At 36.2% G+C, this 15,693-nt stretch overlaps 1 protein-coding gene across 1 annotated transcript in view; it reads right to left on the bottom strand.

Moving 5' to 3' along the window:
- The window catches only part of loxhd1a (lipoxygenase homology PLAT domains 1a), a gene marked incomplete at its 5' end in the record, with an annotated part of 34,316 nt that extends 21,371 nt beyond the window's left edge, over nucleotides 1-12,945 (bottom strand). Inside the window, 14 exons of the mRNA XM_082140355.1 lie at nucleotides 655-809; nucleotides 1,305-1,440; nucleotides 2,605-2,691; nucleotides 2,929-3,089; nucleotides 4,143-4,278; nucleotides 4,366-4,616; nucleotides 5,756-5,879; nucleotides 5,985-6,136; nucleotides 6,213-6,311; nucleotides 7,414-7,598; nucleotides 7,680-7,760; nucleotides 9,265-9,276; nucleotides 9,560-9,674; nucleotides 12,657-12,945. Of these exons, the coding sequence (XP_081996481.1) occupies nucleotides 655-809; nucleotides 1,305-1,440; nucleotides 2,605-2,691; nucleotides 2,929-3,089; nucleotides 4,143-4,278; nucleotides 4,366-4,616; nucleotides 5,756-5,879; nucleotides 5,985-6,136; nucleotides 6,213-6,311; nucleotides 7,414-7,598; nucleotides 7,680-7,760; nucleotides 9,265-9,276; nucleotides 9,560-9,674; nucleotides 12,657-12,945 (1,983 nt within the window). The remainder of the gene's footprint in view (nucleotides 1-654; nucleotides 810-1,304; nucleotides 1,441-2,604; nucleotides 2,692-2,928; nucleotides 3,090-4,142; nucleotides 4,279-4,365; nucleotides 4,617-5,755; nucleotides 5,880-5,984; nucleotides 6,137-6,212; nucleotides 6,312-7,413; nucleotides 7,599-7,679; nucleotides 7,761-9,264; nucleotides 9,277-9,559; nucleotides 9,675-12,656) is intronic.
- Nucleotides 12,946-15,693: the final 2,748 nt, after the last annotated feature.

The raw sequence follows: 15,693 nt of genomic DNA, 5'->3' as shown, positions 1-15,693 counted from the left end.
TTGTGCTGTATTTAGTTCTGTCTCCCACAATGCAATGTGTTTATCTTTCGATTTCATTTTCAAAATGAACCGGAAATATGCTATTAATAACGCTATTTTTTATATATATAAATATTTAGGGCCCTATTTTAACGATCTGAAACGCAAGTGTCAAGCACAAAGCGCAAGTAACTGCGCTGTTGCTATTTTCCCGGCGGGATAAATGCCTCTTGCGCCAGGCGCAAATCTAAAAGGGGTTGGTCTGAAGTAGCTTCATTATTCATAGGTGTGGTTTGGGCGTAACGTGAAATAAACCAATCAGAGCGTCATCTCACATTCCCTTTAAGAGCAGACGCGCTTGTTCTAGCGGATTCCTATTATAACGGCGGATTTGCCAGGCGCGCGCCAGGAGCGGTTCACAGCCGAGGAGACCGACGCTCTCGTCAGGGACATTGGGGATGGAGAAACCCACCCAAATTAACTTCGGTTAAACAGGCGTATGATAATTTGGGTAAATGTGTAAGTGAATATATTTGAATATGTAATTTATTCCTGTGATGTAAAAGCAGAATTTTCAGCATCATTACTCCAGTCTTCAGTGTCACGTGATTCTTTAGAAGTCATTCTAATATCAATTCAATGTTTCGTGCCAGCAAGTTAAATGTCATTACTCACGTTTCCTTTCTCAAACTTGTTGACGTTGTTTTTGCTCATGAACATCAGACGCTCTCCGGTGTCTCCTAATTCACCGATGATGTTCAGATAAACACTGGCGTCTGTTCCACTTCCACTGATGCTTCCCGTGCAAATCGTCACACGGTATTTAATAACTATTAATTGGCACAAGAAAAATTTACAATTAAAAAACAGTGATATGTATGTAAAAATCAATTCTGGAAAAAAATCTTTGTCTTAGCTTTTTCCCAAACTGTAAACTGTTGATATAATGCATGACTGTGATTGGGATTTTATCTTCCATTAGACCAAAACACGTAAAGGTTATTCATTGGTTCTCTGAAGTCACTTGCGTTAGAAAAAGAAGATTATTCTTATTAAGAACCATTATTCACTGAATGGGGCTCTCGAGTTGTTATATGGTTTTTTGTAGTTTTGATGTTTCATCATTGGTTCTTCAGATCTGGGTTTTGAGTTCTGGGTTCTTTAAAGAACCAGTACTACCATGTAAATGGTTTTCTTAAGAACTAAAGAATTTCTTTGTAGTTTGAAGTTTTGTTGATACTTAAAATAGTTTAGGCTCTAACTTGAACCTTTATCTTTAAGAGTGAACGGACGTGTTTTGTATTTTGTGCATTGTGTTCTCTCACTTGGTAAAGGTTCTGGCACAAGTTTTCCAGTAGCTGACAGTTCTCTAATGATCTCATTGTCGTCTTCATTGATGTCCAGCCAACGGTTACAAGCAAATGAGTATTTCTCTCTAGTAAGGGTCTTCATCAACGTCACCTTTATGCAGACAAACACAGTAAATCAGAAGAAAACGTTAGTGCTTTGAGCTGTGGCAAAATCCTGGACAAACAAAATTCAGAATGTAAAGTTATCATTTAAATTATAATATAAAAAGTCCCCCTGCAGTCAATAATTGTATCCCTTAAAACTAATCTTTGATAATAAAAAATGACATATTTAAACATTTTTAAAGGGTCTTCATGCTTTAAAATAGCTTGAATTGAACTCTACAGACTAGCTTCATTTAGTATACGCGGATTCATGAATATGCAAATTAGCCCCGCCTCCACTCACTCACACCAGCTCGGATTACCTGATCCACTTGGTCAACTGTAGCAAACGCTGTACAATGGCAAGTGGAAATATTGGTTTAATTCATCCATAATATGTTTGAACCAGATTTGGAACTGATTCAGGAGAAGAGGAAGAGTGAATAATACAGGGTCGTCTACAAGTCGATGTATCAGAATGGTAATGCGTTTTATGTATCGCTCTCACACATAACGGTAATTAATGTGATTAGCTTTTAGATTGACTACTGTTATCAAACAGCTAATATCTCAGAAATTCAGTGGAGAAAAGCATATAGTTCATCATAACATCGTAATATACATCATATGCATAATTCACCCGCTATATTGCCGCTACAAAGCCATGCCCCGCACGTTGATGGGATTGGTTACATGTTTGTGACGGAAGGAAAGAGGGACAGTTTTTGAGGCAATGCAGTTTTAAGGAGAAAATACTCAACAATCATGTTAACTGATGAATTTGCACATGGTTTGTCTTAGACATGTAGACATAAAAAACATAAAAAACTGGATTTTCACCACAGAGACTGTTTAAAAAAAAAAAATGCATATAGCATATAGCATCTGTGGTATGCATATAGCATCTGTGGTATGCATATAGCATCTGTGGTATGCATATAGCATAGCACAGATCATTAGGACTTCCAAGAACTTGATTAGAAATGTTTGAGTTCATATTGAGTTTTTTTGGTTGCAGACTTATTTTTAGCAGTACAGTGCACAAGTCACTTTAAATGGTACCAGTAGCTGAGAAAACGGGATGCTTGCTTGCCTAAATCATGATTACAGTGTGAAATGGACAAATTGGTTCTGTGTAATAGTGCACGAGCCTCTAGTGCAGGTCTCTCACCCTGCCAAGGTGCCAGCCAGAGAACGGATTCCTCTTTTCGTGCCAGATTCTCAGCTTGCGTATCTTCCCGATATCGGGCATCTCAATCTAGAGCACCAGCAAAGATGCAAATGTTTTACACAATTCAACATTATCAAAACTACAGTGGCCCTGGAAAATATCTGGACACTTCAGATATCACTGCAATAGAAATAGTAAACTTCGCTAAATTCGTATCTACTATTATGACATTCATAAATTGAATACTGAAGTGTACAAATATGTTTTGGGACCACTGTTTATTCATAGAATGAGACACAAAGATAAAGAGACAAGCAGACATACAATGAACTTGTCACACTGTCCCTGTTCAAAACTGTCAGATTTGCTCTCGAGTTTCATCTCATCGCTCTTGCCGTTTTCTCCGTACACCTGCAGAAAAACCTGAGCATCGGTGCCGGCACCTTTAATCTCCGACGTAAAGATCCACAGAGACCAGGGGAATTCTGTGAATCATAAACACACAGAAAATATCAATTTGTGTCTTGATGGTTTAAGAGTCAGTTCAGCAATTATTTATTTTTTTGATGATTATAATTTTAACATTGATTTAATTATTTTTTATGAATATTACTTTATTTTATTATGGATTTTATTATTTTTATGATGACTGTTTTTTTATTATTGATGTTATTATTTTCTTTGAATATAATTTTATTTTATTATTAATGTAATTTTTTATTAATATAATTTCATCATTGGTGCTACTTTTTATTAAGGGTATTATTTTTATAAATAAAATTGTATTTTATTATTGGTTTTATTATTTTTTATTAATGTAATTCTATTTTATCATTGTTTTGAATTTTTTTAATTTTATTATTGATTTAATAATTTGTTATAAATATTCTTTTATTTTATTATGGATGTTATTATTTTATGATTACTGTTTTTCTATTATTGGTGTTAATATTTTCTATGAATATTATTTTATTTTATTATTAATGTTATTTTTTGAATATAATTGTATTATTGGTGCTATTTTTAAAAAATATAAAATTAATTGATTTGACTATTTTTATGAATACAATTTTATTTTATTGTTGGTTTTATAATTTATTTATGAATGTAATTTTATTTTATCATTGTTTTGAAAAAAAATTTTTTATATAAATATATTTTTACTTTATTATTAATGTTATTATTTTCTATGAATATAATTTTCTTTTTTAATACATTTTATGATTTTTATGAATACAATTTTATTTTATTATTAATTTTATTGATTTTGAAATAATAGGTCATTGACTTCATAATTGCACTGAAAGAATGACAATAACTTAGTTTAAATACAACAGCGCTATTCCAGCACATGTAGAGCCCGGTTACACTGGATTACAGGTGGTTAGTGAATAAGATGCATGTCTTTACACTAAAATACATCATGTTTAGAGAATCTGTAAAACTCTTTGGATAAAAGTGTGTGCTAAATGACTAAATGTTAATGTAAATTTGCCCCTGACCGTTTCAACAGAGCAATATTTTGATAATTTGCTCACTCTTTTGCTTTTTATGTCTTAGTGAGACCATCTCGTACAGTTCTCGCTCCACCAGTCCATCACCCTCATCCTCATCCAACCACCGTCCGCAGGGAAAGACCTGCTCTAAGCCTGTGAACGGGCAGTATACGGTCACCTGTGAGAGAGAGAGAGGATAGATCGCTCACTGTATGTATGAATAAGTAATGAAAGCTTCAAAACACCTTATAGCCCCAACACGCACCTTTTCGCAATACCATCCGCAGCCCATCCCAGCGTTGTCCTGTCCGATGGTGACTCTACTGAGCGGGCTGAGCAGTTCCAGCAGCTCCACGTTAAAGATGTCGATCTGGGCGCGCTCAAACGTGCCGCCCTCCAGGAACAACTTGCCACTGTTCTTAATTCCCTTATGACCGTGCATTACGAGGTGGATCTTAGAGTCAGTGCCCGCTCCGCGGATATCACCCGTCATCACCTGTACATTATACACGATCGCTACACGCACACACACAACAAACACATTCAAAATCTCGGAGAAATCGTTTCTAAGGCCTTTAAATGATCAGCATGATCAAAACTGTCCTGAAAATCTGCACATGCCTTCTGTCGTCTGATTTCATACCGTTTTAGCAACTAAAATACCTTGTAGTATAATTGTAAAAACAATTATACTGTGTTTTTGCTATGAAATCTTTATTGACTTTTATAAAGTATGCGTAAAAATAACTTTTATATTTTTTTAGCAATATTTCAAGATGAACATTTACTGGACTGAAGCAACTTTTGTTTACTTGATTATTCATACATCTTTTTTTTCTTCTTTTTTTTTAGAAAAATCATGTTAAAATGTGAGTATCGAACATGATCCATCAGGCTTTTGACGAACATTTATTTGTACATCTCTCAAATACTGCATTTGATTGCATTATATGTTTGATCACAAAACTAAGAATTTAAAAATCATCTTACAAAGACATTATTTATTGGGAGATATAGAGTTACAACTGATATTTAAATGCATTTCATCTCAGTAGTCTGCTTTACTGTTATAAAGATCTCATTGATTTACATTACAAGCTATCAGAATTTCTTAGTTTTTGGCCATATAAATATCAGCATCTGCACCAGATTGCATATCTTTGCTCAGTTTGGGCCTCTGAATAACATATGTGCACTGAAAAAAATTATTCGTTGAATTTAATCAATTTTTTTATCGTAAGTGGTTGCAGACAATTGATTTTAGCTACATTTAATGCATTAAGTTGAACTAAAATTGATTAAGTTCAACTTAATGCATTTGTTTAAATGTAGCTCAAATCAATTGTGTGCAACCACTTACGATAATTTTTTTTATTAAATTCAACGAATCATTTTTTTCAGTGTGCGATAAAAGCCTAATGTATCAAATATGATACAAAAACATAAAACACACGCAACATTTTTTTGATTTTCTTTTATATTTTGACAAAAGGTTCAATAAATATTTTTTACATTTGTTTTTAAATTTGATTATACTACATGTCAGGGTTAAGTAGAACTTAATGTTTGATTATCCAACTAATTAACTTTAATCATCAATATAGCATCATAATCATATGCACATCCTCTAACACACAAACACACACAGCTCTTACCCATTGGTTGTGTGGCCCCGACGAGCACATCTCTTTGTATTTTGCCGTCCCCTTCTGAGATGTCAAACCATGCATCAACAGGAAACTCATAAACCTCTTTATTCCCCATGTCATCAATTACAACCTAAAACACATCACCATAACACATAAACACACCATATCAATCACAGAGGAGAGAGACACAAGATATTCTTTATGTGGATTATATTTCAAAAGTGCGTTTGTGTACTTTATCACACGCCCAACCAGCAGAAGACCCCTTGTTGTTGTGTCCGATGGTGATTTTTCTAAGTCTGCCGAGATTTGGTGCTTCGATGGTGAATTTGTCTTCATTACCGCGCTCAAAATTGTCCTTTCCCTCGCTGGCCAGCTTCCGTTCTCCTGCAGACATCACACCAAGACTGTGCAACATAAAACACTAACACACACAGAAACATCGACTGGTTTTAGAACTGACCTGTATCCCCAAACTCTCCAAATATATTTAGATAGACGTCAGCATCAGTCCCACTGCCCTTAGCATCCATTGTGAAGACACTGGCTATGTACTTGTTCTCTGTAATACATGGACACACACACATTAACACATATACAAGGAAAAAACTGCATTTTATGGACATGTAGCATGTTTCTTGGCCATTAACTATGATTACACCATGGTATTTTTTTTGAAAACCCATGGAGCAGAAACCACCAGTGAGGTCTTTCTTAGAAACAGCTGTGACATCTAGTCTTTCTCTCTCTCTGTGAGATGTAATGTTATATTGTCAGCGGTATATGGGAATGTTGGACTGGTGATATTGTGATCCCCACCTGAAACTCTACTCTACTACTAAATTTCTCCTAATCCTCTGTATGCAACCTGAGTCTGGTTTGGGCTGGTGATGTTTGTGCATCTATGGTCACGATCACATGATCTATGTGATGTTATCTATGGTTTATATGGAAAAACATAGAAATACTGCATGAAGTATATCTATAGGTTATGTAGTATTTATTACTAGTGTTTTTATTTGAGAGACGTAGAATTTTATCTAACGTACTTTACGTATTCTACAGGTGTCAAGGAAAAAATTCTAGTGTGTCACAGCGTTATGTGTGTATGTGTTGTGTTGGTTGTATATTGACTAAGGATTACCGCCTTCAATGGAAGATAGAAAGTGACATGGGTTTGGGATAACATAAGGATGTGTACATAACAAGAGAATAAAAAAAAATTGATGATATCTTAAAAACTTAAATGCTTGTTTAATAATTGTAAGAAATGTAAAAAAAATTTAAAATAATAATATGTTCTAGACACATGTATGGCACATTTTTCAGGTATTACAATAAAATAAATAAAATAAAATAAAATAAAATAAAATAAAATAAAATAAAATAAAATAAAATAAAATAAAATAAAATAAAATAAAATAAAATAAAATAAAATAAAATAAAATAAAATAAAATAAAATAAAATAAAATAAAATAAAATAAAATAAAATAAAATAAAATAAAATAAAATGATGTTCTAACAGTTTAACCTAAAAGCATGTTTTATATTGTAAGAATTTTGTCTAATTTAAAGTTTGACAATTTATTGCCACATTTTTTGGTGGTCCAGTAATGGGATTCATTGTGCAAGTATGTATTGTAAATAAAAGGTCACAACATACGTTTTGGAATGTCCATTGGGTTTAGGCTGCCCAACAGATATCGGACCGTAAGTCCGTCTGCCTCTTCTCTGCTCAGCCAATTGTTGCAGGCGTAAAAGAAGCGGAGGTGTGGCCTATTCATGTCAGTCACAATGACTCTGTCCAGGAACCAACTGGCACTCATGCCTGTGTTATCATGCTCGATTCTGCATCACAGGAAGTACATCACAAACTGTAACTTTTAAGACTTGTCTTTAAAGTAGTTACTCTTGGATGTATGCATGTACCTAATTTTCTTTATTGGCCCAACATTGTGAGTTTTGATCCTAAAGACGTCAGTCTTGTTCTTTTCGAAGGCTGTTCTGCTCCTGAAATAGAGAAATAAACCAGTGAATAGACTCAAAACTAAACGATTTACTGTGACAGTCAATCAAGCTTCTAACTTTGTAATGCACCGATATCTGAGACTGACTATGAATGAGAGTGTGTTTATGAGAGAACCATCTGTCACTGTCATTGACCCACATATCATTCTACGGTCTCTTGCGTTGGCTTTTGCAAAAGCATCTCTCTAATCAAAATGCAAAATGCATGAATTAAAAATCATCCAGTATGAATTACACATCCACTCACACTGCCAAATTACTCACACACATCCACACGGACTTACCGATGCGGTGAAACCAACACACATGTCACCTGAGATCAGCACGCTGAAACCGCACCAGCAAACTTTGGAAATGATGACATTTAGACAGATTCAGGGATTCTGTTAAATATCATCTCGATTCCAAAATGTTGCATGTTGACTGTCGGACAATTACAGTCCAGAAACATTTCTGTTCTATTCTGGTGAAACTCTCTGAGAAGGTGTTAATGAAATTATACATAATAAATAAGTTTTGCTTACTGGATGAATCCCACGAAACGTGTCAGGAATGTCACAATAACTATAAGGCTCCCTTTCCTTAAAGTAAAATAACTTTTCTTTAGATATCGGGGTGAAATTGAACCCTTTTATGTTCTTGACAAGTTTCGTGAGATGCACCAGCTACCCAAATATACAACGTTTCTCATATAGGTTGTAAAATCAAAAATTTGGAGACATATAAGCTAAACTTCCAAATGATTTATGAATAGACAGTTAGGTGTCCAGTTTATGAATTGTTCTTCATCTTCTTCTAAACTTTTCTGAAGCTGCATCTTGTCCTTTTTTCTCCTTTCTAATTTTTACGAGTCATTATGCAACATTAACCGTTTGGACATTCATCTGAGCAAGTAAAAACTCTCCCATTAGCAATTCATTTCTAAATCACTCACCGATTATTGATCGGCACTGATCAGGATGACTGATTACTGTAGGGAGAGTTTTGAGGGTCTGTCGTCGTACTCATAAAAAATCAACACGCACACATGGGACATTATATGTGTGTGTGGAGATTTTTATGAGTAGCCTACCTTTTGTGTTGAATATGCGTAAACTTCTCAAGTTTTCCTGAAAGACCACAAAAGGAAGTGATGCCATATGACTGTACCCTCTCATTGATTCAACGAGAAAGTCACATGAATCTCTTCACCTTCAGATGAATGTCCATGGTGATGCTGTATAGAGGAGAGCAAATCCTGTGCTTTGCACCATGTGACCGAGGGTAATGGATGAGCCAAGCATGATTAAAATTCATGTCATGAATAATTCATTTCATGAATAATCATATAGCCCTGCTAAGGAAACAATATCTGTTTCCCAAAGATGTGTAGGAGTGAGTGAGATGGTCAAAGCATGCAGGATGTTCTCTTGTACAGCATTGTGCGCAAAAAAAAGCAATGCACGGCCACACACGAGCAGATGAGGTGGCCATGTTAATGTTATACCTCTTTTCTGTGCTGTAGATTGAAGGAGAATACAAAGTGAAATAATTAATATGACAGATATGCACTGTCACTGTCAAAATCCACAGAAATTCCTACTTATTTTGCACCACGGACGTCCTCAAAAATACCAGAAAATTCAGCTGACACTTGAAAGATTTGAGAACACAAAACAATTACAAGTAGTTAGTAAACACATCTTGATATGCATCGATCCCTTTAAGAAAAATGACTTGACTTTGGAAACTCTCAAGATTAAGATCATCATGTACAGATGCAGAGTCGAAGCATAACTTACTTGCTGGCCAAGTGAACTTTGGGAGACACTCCAAACTCTCCATACAAGGTGACGAACACATTAGCATCCGTCCCAGCACCCTTAACATCACCCGTGATGGTCACCACCTCGTACACTGAGGAGAAAGCAGAAATATTGGTTATATTATCAGTTATACCCGACCTCCACCAAAGAAAGCATCTTGTTTTCATTAGCATAACATTAGAAGGGTTGTAGTCTCAAATGCAGAGTGCTCAGGTATATCCCGTGTAACCCAACAACTTGCTATTCTAAGCTCACCCACTTTTGTATAAGCTGAATCGCTGTAAGCAATATCTCTGTAACTTAGCCATGTTAATGGAGTGAGAGTACGACATGGCCCTGATGCTCATGGTGTGACCTCTACCTTTCTCTGAACCACTGCAAGACCTGTGACAACCAAATGCATGTTTTATCCAGAGGAACAGCGTGTAGGAGTAACGTTCCGACATATGGAAAATGCTTTAATTAATCAAGATTAATTAAACAAAGATTAACCAATCAATATGAGTTTTCAATGAATAATTTCTACCAAAGCTCATTACAAACCAATTTATCTTGGCATGTGGGGATATCCTTGTGCCCTAATTTCAGGAATTATTATGGCTGTAAAGGTTCTTAAGTTCCTATAATTCTTTAAACATTTAAAAAAGTTCTTGATGATTCTTAGAGGTTCTTCAAACAAATATTTTGATTACAATGTCTTCCCAACTCCACTCAAACCACATCCATTTTGACTAGTTTGTTTACGAACAAATGACTCTTGTGAACTGTGGCTGGTTGCATAAACTGCTTAGATTAGTTTTACAAGTTAGTCATGTAATTTATTTATTTAGTTATAACATTTTTATTTTAACAGTTAGGCTAAATAAAAAACTAGACTGGCCCAGTTTGAATCCGACAAGTAACTACCACTTAACAAACTGATGGTCAGACTAGCTCTTATAAGACACACAGTCAACATAGAGGATAAGTTTATGAAACTGGCCACTGGTTCTTTAAACTAATCAGTGAAGATTCACAAACTGAAAAGTTATCGGTTTGAATCATTCTGTAGAATCCTTCACTGAACGAACTACCCGAATCATTCATAGCGGAAACTGAATCACTGAAAAACAAGTGTTTACTTTCATTTATGTCCTACTACTCGAAATAAACCAACGATTATTTTTATACTTACTGTCCATAAAATCGATATAATTCACGATATGTTGTTTCATATAATGTAATAATGACATTTTAATCATTATGACTTTCAGTGGGTCGACTTATTTTGGCCTGCAGGTTTGTCCCGTGCAACCTCTCCGTTTTGCCTCCCCTCTATGGAAGCTTATGGGTAGCAAATTTCTATTTGAAATGTAATATGTAAAATGGCAATGCATTTCTGTATTTAAATTTAAATTTTCCCATCATTTGGTGCAAAATGAAAATGAAAATTCAATTATAAAATTTACATTTGCCATTTCATACACTAGTTTTAATATGTAAATTGAATACGTTGTTAAAGGGATAGTTCACCCGTATGAGTTTATCTCTTCTGTTGAAGTTATTTTGAAGAATATGGGAAACCAAACAGTTGATGGACTCCATTGACTTCCATAGTATGGAGGGGGAAAATACTATAGAAGTCAATGGGGCCCAACAACTGTTTGGTTACAGACGTTCTTCAAAAAATCTTCTTTTGTATTCAGCAGAAGAAAGAAACTCATACAGGTTTTCATTTTGGGTGAACTGTCCCTTTAAGTTGCGATATATAAGGTAAGGTTCCCCTGGGTCGGTGCTAAGTGATAACCTCAATTCAACGTGCTACACCTGACTGAACCTGACAGCTTGACGTCCACCGTGCTGAATGCGGTTTTGATGGATCCATGAATAGGCCGATTAGAGTGTAATGTTTCAGGCCATAGAGAGGTGCCCGTCTGATTCAAATCCACCGCTGGCACAGCGCCCGCCGCCGTTCTGTCATGATACCCTGCTGCCAGGACACTGTAATAATCAGCCAATCCAGACACACTTCTGCTGTGCCAAACAGAGACCTCTAGAGCTGTCTGCCAATATGAAATCCGGAAGGTTCTCTGACTGGACGTTAGTGAAATGATCAGAATTTGACCGGAAATCAGATACTGACACTCTTAAAAAATAAAGTTCTGATTAGAATTAGCTATTGCAGGCCTAAAAACAAAAGCATTTTAATCTCCATATTGCCATTCCAGAAAAATCGATCATAAGAGGTGGAGTATTGGCTCTTTAAAAAAAACTTTATTTCTGTCTCCATTCCTCCCTCGTCTATTTCTGTTTTCGCCATTCAACCTCCAACGTTCAAGTAATCAATTAAGAGATGTTCCAGGGTTAAAAGAAATCCAACCTGTGAGAAACCGAGAGGACGGGGGTGCCTGACTGAGAGTGAAAGCAGAGAAAGAGAGACAGACGCAGAGAGAGAGAAAGACAGCTCATCCCCAGAAAAGACAGACAGTTTGACAGTAGGTCGGGTGGCTCTACACTTCACCAAGTCTCCACATGTAGGCTAATCTGCTCATTTAAAAAGTTAGTTCATCAACAACAAATGACTATTATGTCATTTATTCACCTTCATGTTGTTCTAAACCTGCTTGCTGAACACAATAAGAGAGATTTTTACAGGCAGTTCACATTAACCAAGGCAGACATGCTACAAAAAGGACAACAAAAACAGTACAGAAGCCAGTTATGCACAGAATTCAAAGTTTTCTGAAGTCATTCTAGGTTTGAGTGAGAAACAGGCCAAAAGTTGTTAATTGATAATCTTCTCCATCACTGAAGCTCTGAAATTTCTGTATGGTGTTTTTATGATTTTATTTATTTTTTATCCGTTGTTATGCTCAAAAGACTTGGTTACTGCATGGCATCCTTTCAAACCCATAAAATCATGTTGGGAAGAAAATGAGGGTGAGTAAACGACGACAGAACTTTTCGAGCAAATTAATAGCTTTGGGAAAACCTCAGCGGGTCTAGTTTAAACTCTCCCTTTCTCTTTTGTCTCGATGAAAAGACTTGAAGGATAAAAAGAAGAACAGGAGTGGAATCCTCTTCCAGAGTCTACCTTTCTTTTTGTTGAATTCATCTTCTTGATCATCCGATTCCTCCGTGTGATAGTTCATCAGCTCCTCCTGGTAGAGCTCGGCATAATCCACCTGTTTGACCTTCGACTTCTTCCCCTTCTTTGCTTTCTTGTCCTCGTCGCTGTCAGAACCTTTCTTTTTCTTTTTATCTTTTTTCTTCTTCTTCTTATCCTCCTCTTCCTCCTCCTGCACGGCGTCCTCATCCTCCTCTTCCTCGGCCGACTTCTTCTTTTTCTTGCCGTCTTTGCTCTTTTTCTCCTTGGACCCCATGTCGTCTTGTCCCTCTTTGCTTTCGGATGGTTTACGCTTCTTCTTCTTCTCTTTCCTTACCTCTTTTCCGTCCCGTTCCTTGCTTGAGGATTTCCCTTTGGTCTGTTTTTCTTTGCCGATGGGCTCATTGTTGTTCTGCTCGTCTGTCCCGTTGTCATTCTCTGTCACCTCAACATCTTCCCTTTTCTTCTTTTTCTTTTTCTCTTTTACGGAATCACTCTTTTTTCTCTTCTCCTTCTCTGTAAGTGTCTCAGTGCTTGCTGTCTTCTCCTCGGAGCTCTTCTGTCTCGTCTTTGCGTCCCTCTTACTCTTTCCTTTCACTGTTGGCTCCTTCTCCTCTCCTTCGTCATCCCTTTCTTCGGTTTCTGTTGTTTTTTTCTCTTTTGTGGGCATCTTTTATTCATCCAGAGTGTGGCGGGGTGAGGGTGAGTGTTTCCTCGCCGTCTGCGGTGTAAGGTGTCGCCGTCTGACCCGTGCAGGCCGATGGGCCCCTGCGTGCAGCTGGAGCGGGGCCTCAGCTCGGAGCCGGAGGCTCTCTCGCGCAGGTCCTGCGGTGCGGTGAGGAGCTCATGAATAATTACTGGTCTCAGAGTGGTCACATGATCTGTGAGAGAAAGCAAATGAAAACGGAGAGGACAGCGAAAGAGAGGGGGGTTGGGCCTCATAATGTTCATTATTCATGGTCCTGGGATCGCTTTACTAAAGCACAGCGTGCGTTTATATGCGCACACTAACTTATATGGTTTATGTTTATAAAAATACATAAACACAACATCAAGGGAAATATGTGCTCATTCATGCACATTGAACATTTCAAATGCACATCAACAGAAAAATTACATAGAGAGAAAAAGAAAGGGAGATTATATAACAAAGACACAGACAGTCATAGAGAGAGAGAGAGAAAAAAGATACACCGGTAGAGAGGGAGTATTACAGAACAGATAATTAAAGACGCTTCACTAACACTTGTAAATAATTAACAGTGATTTCATTAACACAGATAAATAAGTTATTGCCACTGGATTAACGTGGTCAAACTATTTAACATGCTTTACCCAACCTAGGCAATAAAGAAGATCGGGCTCCTAATTTAGGCAAATTGCCGTCTGGCTGAAAGTGGAAGTCGCTCTAAAACACTTGCGTGTGAACATACAAGAAAATGAGCATAAACAACAGCTCATAAACACTTTTTACATTTTCTTGACTGTACAAACCTCGCCTTCACAATGCTGTTAGTGCCATGGCATTCATATGACATTCCTAAAGTGTTCTGGATAGTTGGTTTAAGGTGTTCGGATTAGTTGTCAAGTAGTTTTTTTGCCGGCCCAAATCAAAATAGCTCACCCTCGAACAGGGATTAACAGTGAGGTTTGTTTCTTCTGGCCAAAACCCAAAAATGTCTTTAAAAAAATATATTAAAATTATATTTATATGCATAATTTAAAATTAATTATATATAAATAAAAAAATGTACTTATATGTGTGCAAAATTCAATTATAATTTTAAACGAATACATTTTTTCAACAAATGTTCAATTTTGTTTTTAAAGAAAAAAATATGCAGTAATAGCTGGAAATTGTACGTATTGAATGTAACTCCATGACAACCATAAATTCATAATCAGAAATGATAGAAAATTAAGAAAAAAAAGATAGCATACAAAACAAAACAAAACATGTCTATTACTTTCAAGGCATTCTTATGCTACCAAAGCGATCACAATTCATTCTTGCAATTTCTACAAAACATCATATTTACTCATTTAACAATCACATCACAAGCAGTGATATATTCACACCAAGCCATAAACATATGTAGCCTACAAAACAAATGTAAGATGTGTATTAGTGACAATGAATGAAAGATGTACAATGAAAGAACTGGTCTAAAAAAAGACTGATACATTAACACGTTATTATAGGCTAATGCACATAATGCTTAAAACTAATGCTAATTCCTGTATAAGTAGATTGCTAATCTATATGTGTATTGATTGATTGTATTGATTGCTTTGTTGATTCTGAAGAATTTGAACCCATAAGAAAACCATCTAACTCCTGCCATTAGCTTTATTACGAACACCTGATACTGCATTCATCTGATAAACATAGACACACACACACACACACACACACACACACAGAGAGAGAGAGAGAGAGAGAACCTCACAACAGCTCATTTACACACTGTATCTCTCGCATACACGGTTTTATACCTCCCTCTCTCAAATTACCTCAACAAGGATGTTGTGTGTGTGTGTGTGTGTGTGTGTGTGTGTGTGTGTGTGTGTGTTTTTTAGGATTTGCTATCTTTGTGTGTAGTCCTACACACAAAGATAGCAAATCCTAAAAAACACACACACACACACACAACAAATTGTCCTGACCATTTACCACAATAAAAATACCAGCCATATTAATTTGAAATAAAATAACTCACAATTTCTTTCCTTTCGTACAACTTATTTCAGTTTGCACATGTTGAATCATCTTGTGGGCACAAACACTTTTACCAGCAGCACTGACATGACCAGCAGAGGGCGATATAACAGACACTGCCATGATGCTCAGTGCACACACATACAGAACACACACACACACACACACACACACACACACCATATGTTAAATTATTCACTCTTCACTAAACAGTCTGTTGTAGAGACAACACATGGATCAGCTGACCAGCTAATATACTTACATCTGACCCTCTTGTCGGTGATTGTGTGTGTTCAGTCCGCTTTG

The sequence above is a fragment of the Leuciscus leuciscus genome (assembly GCF_965113295.1).
Source record: "Leuciscus leuciscus genome assembly, chromosome: 16".
NCBI classification, from domain to species: Eukaryota; Metazoa; Chordata; class Actinopteri; order Cypriniformes; family Leuciscidae; genus Leuciscus; species Leuciscus leuciscus.
Note: the sequence above shows the minus strand (reverse complement) of the source record. Positions and strands in the feature narration are given on the sequence as shown.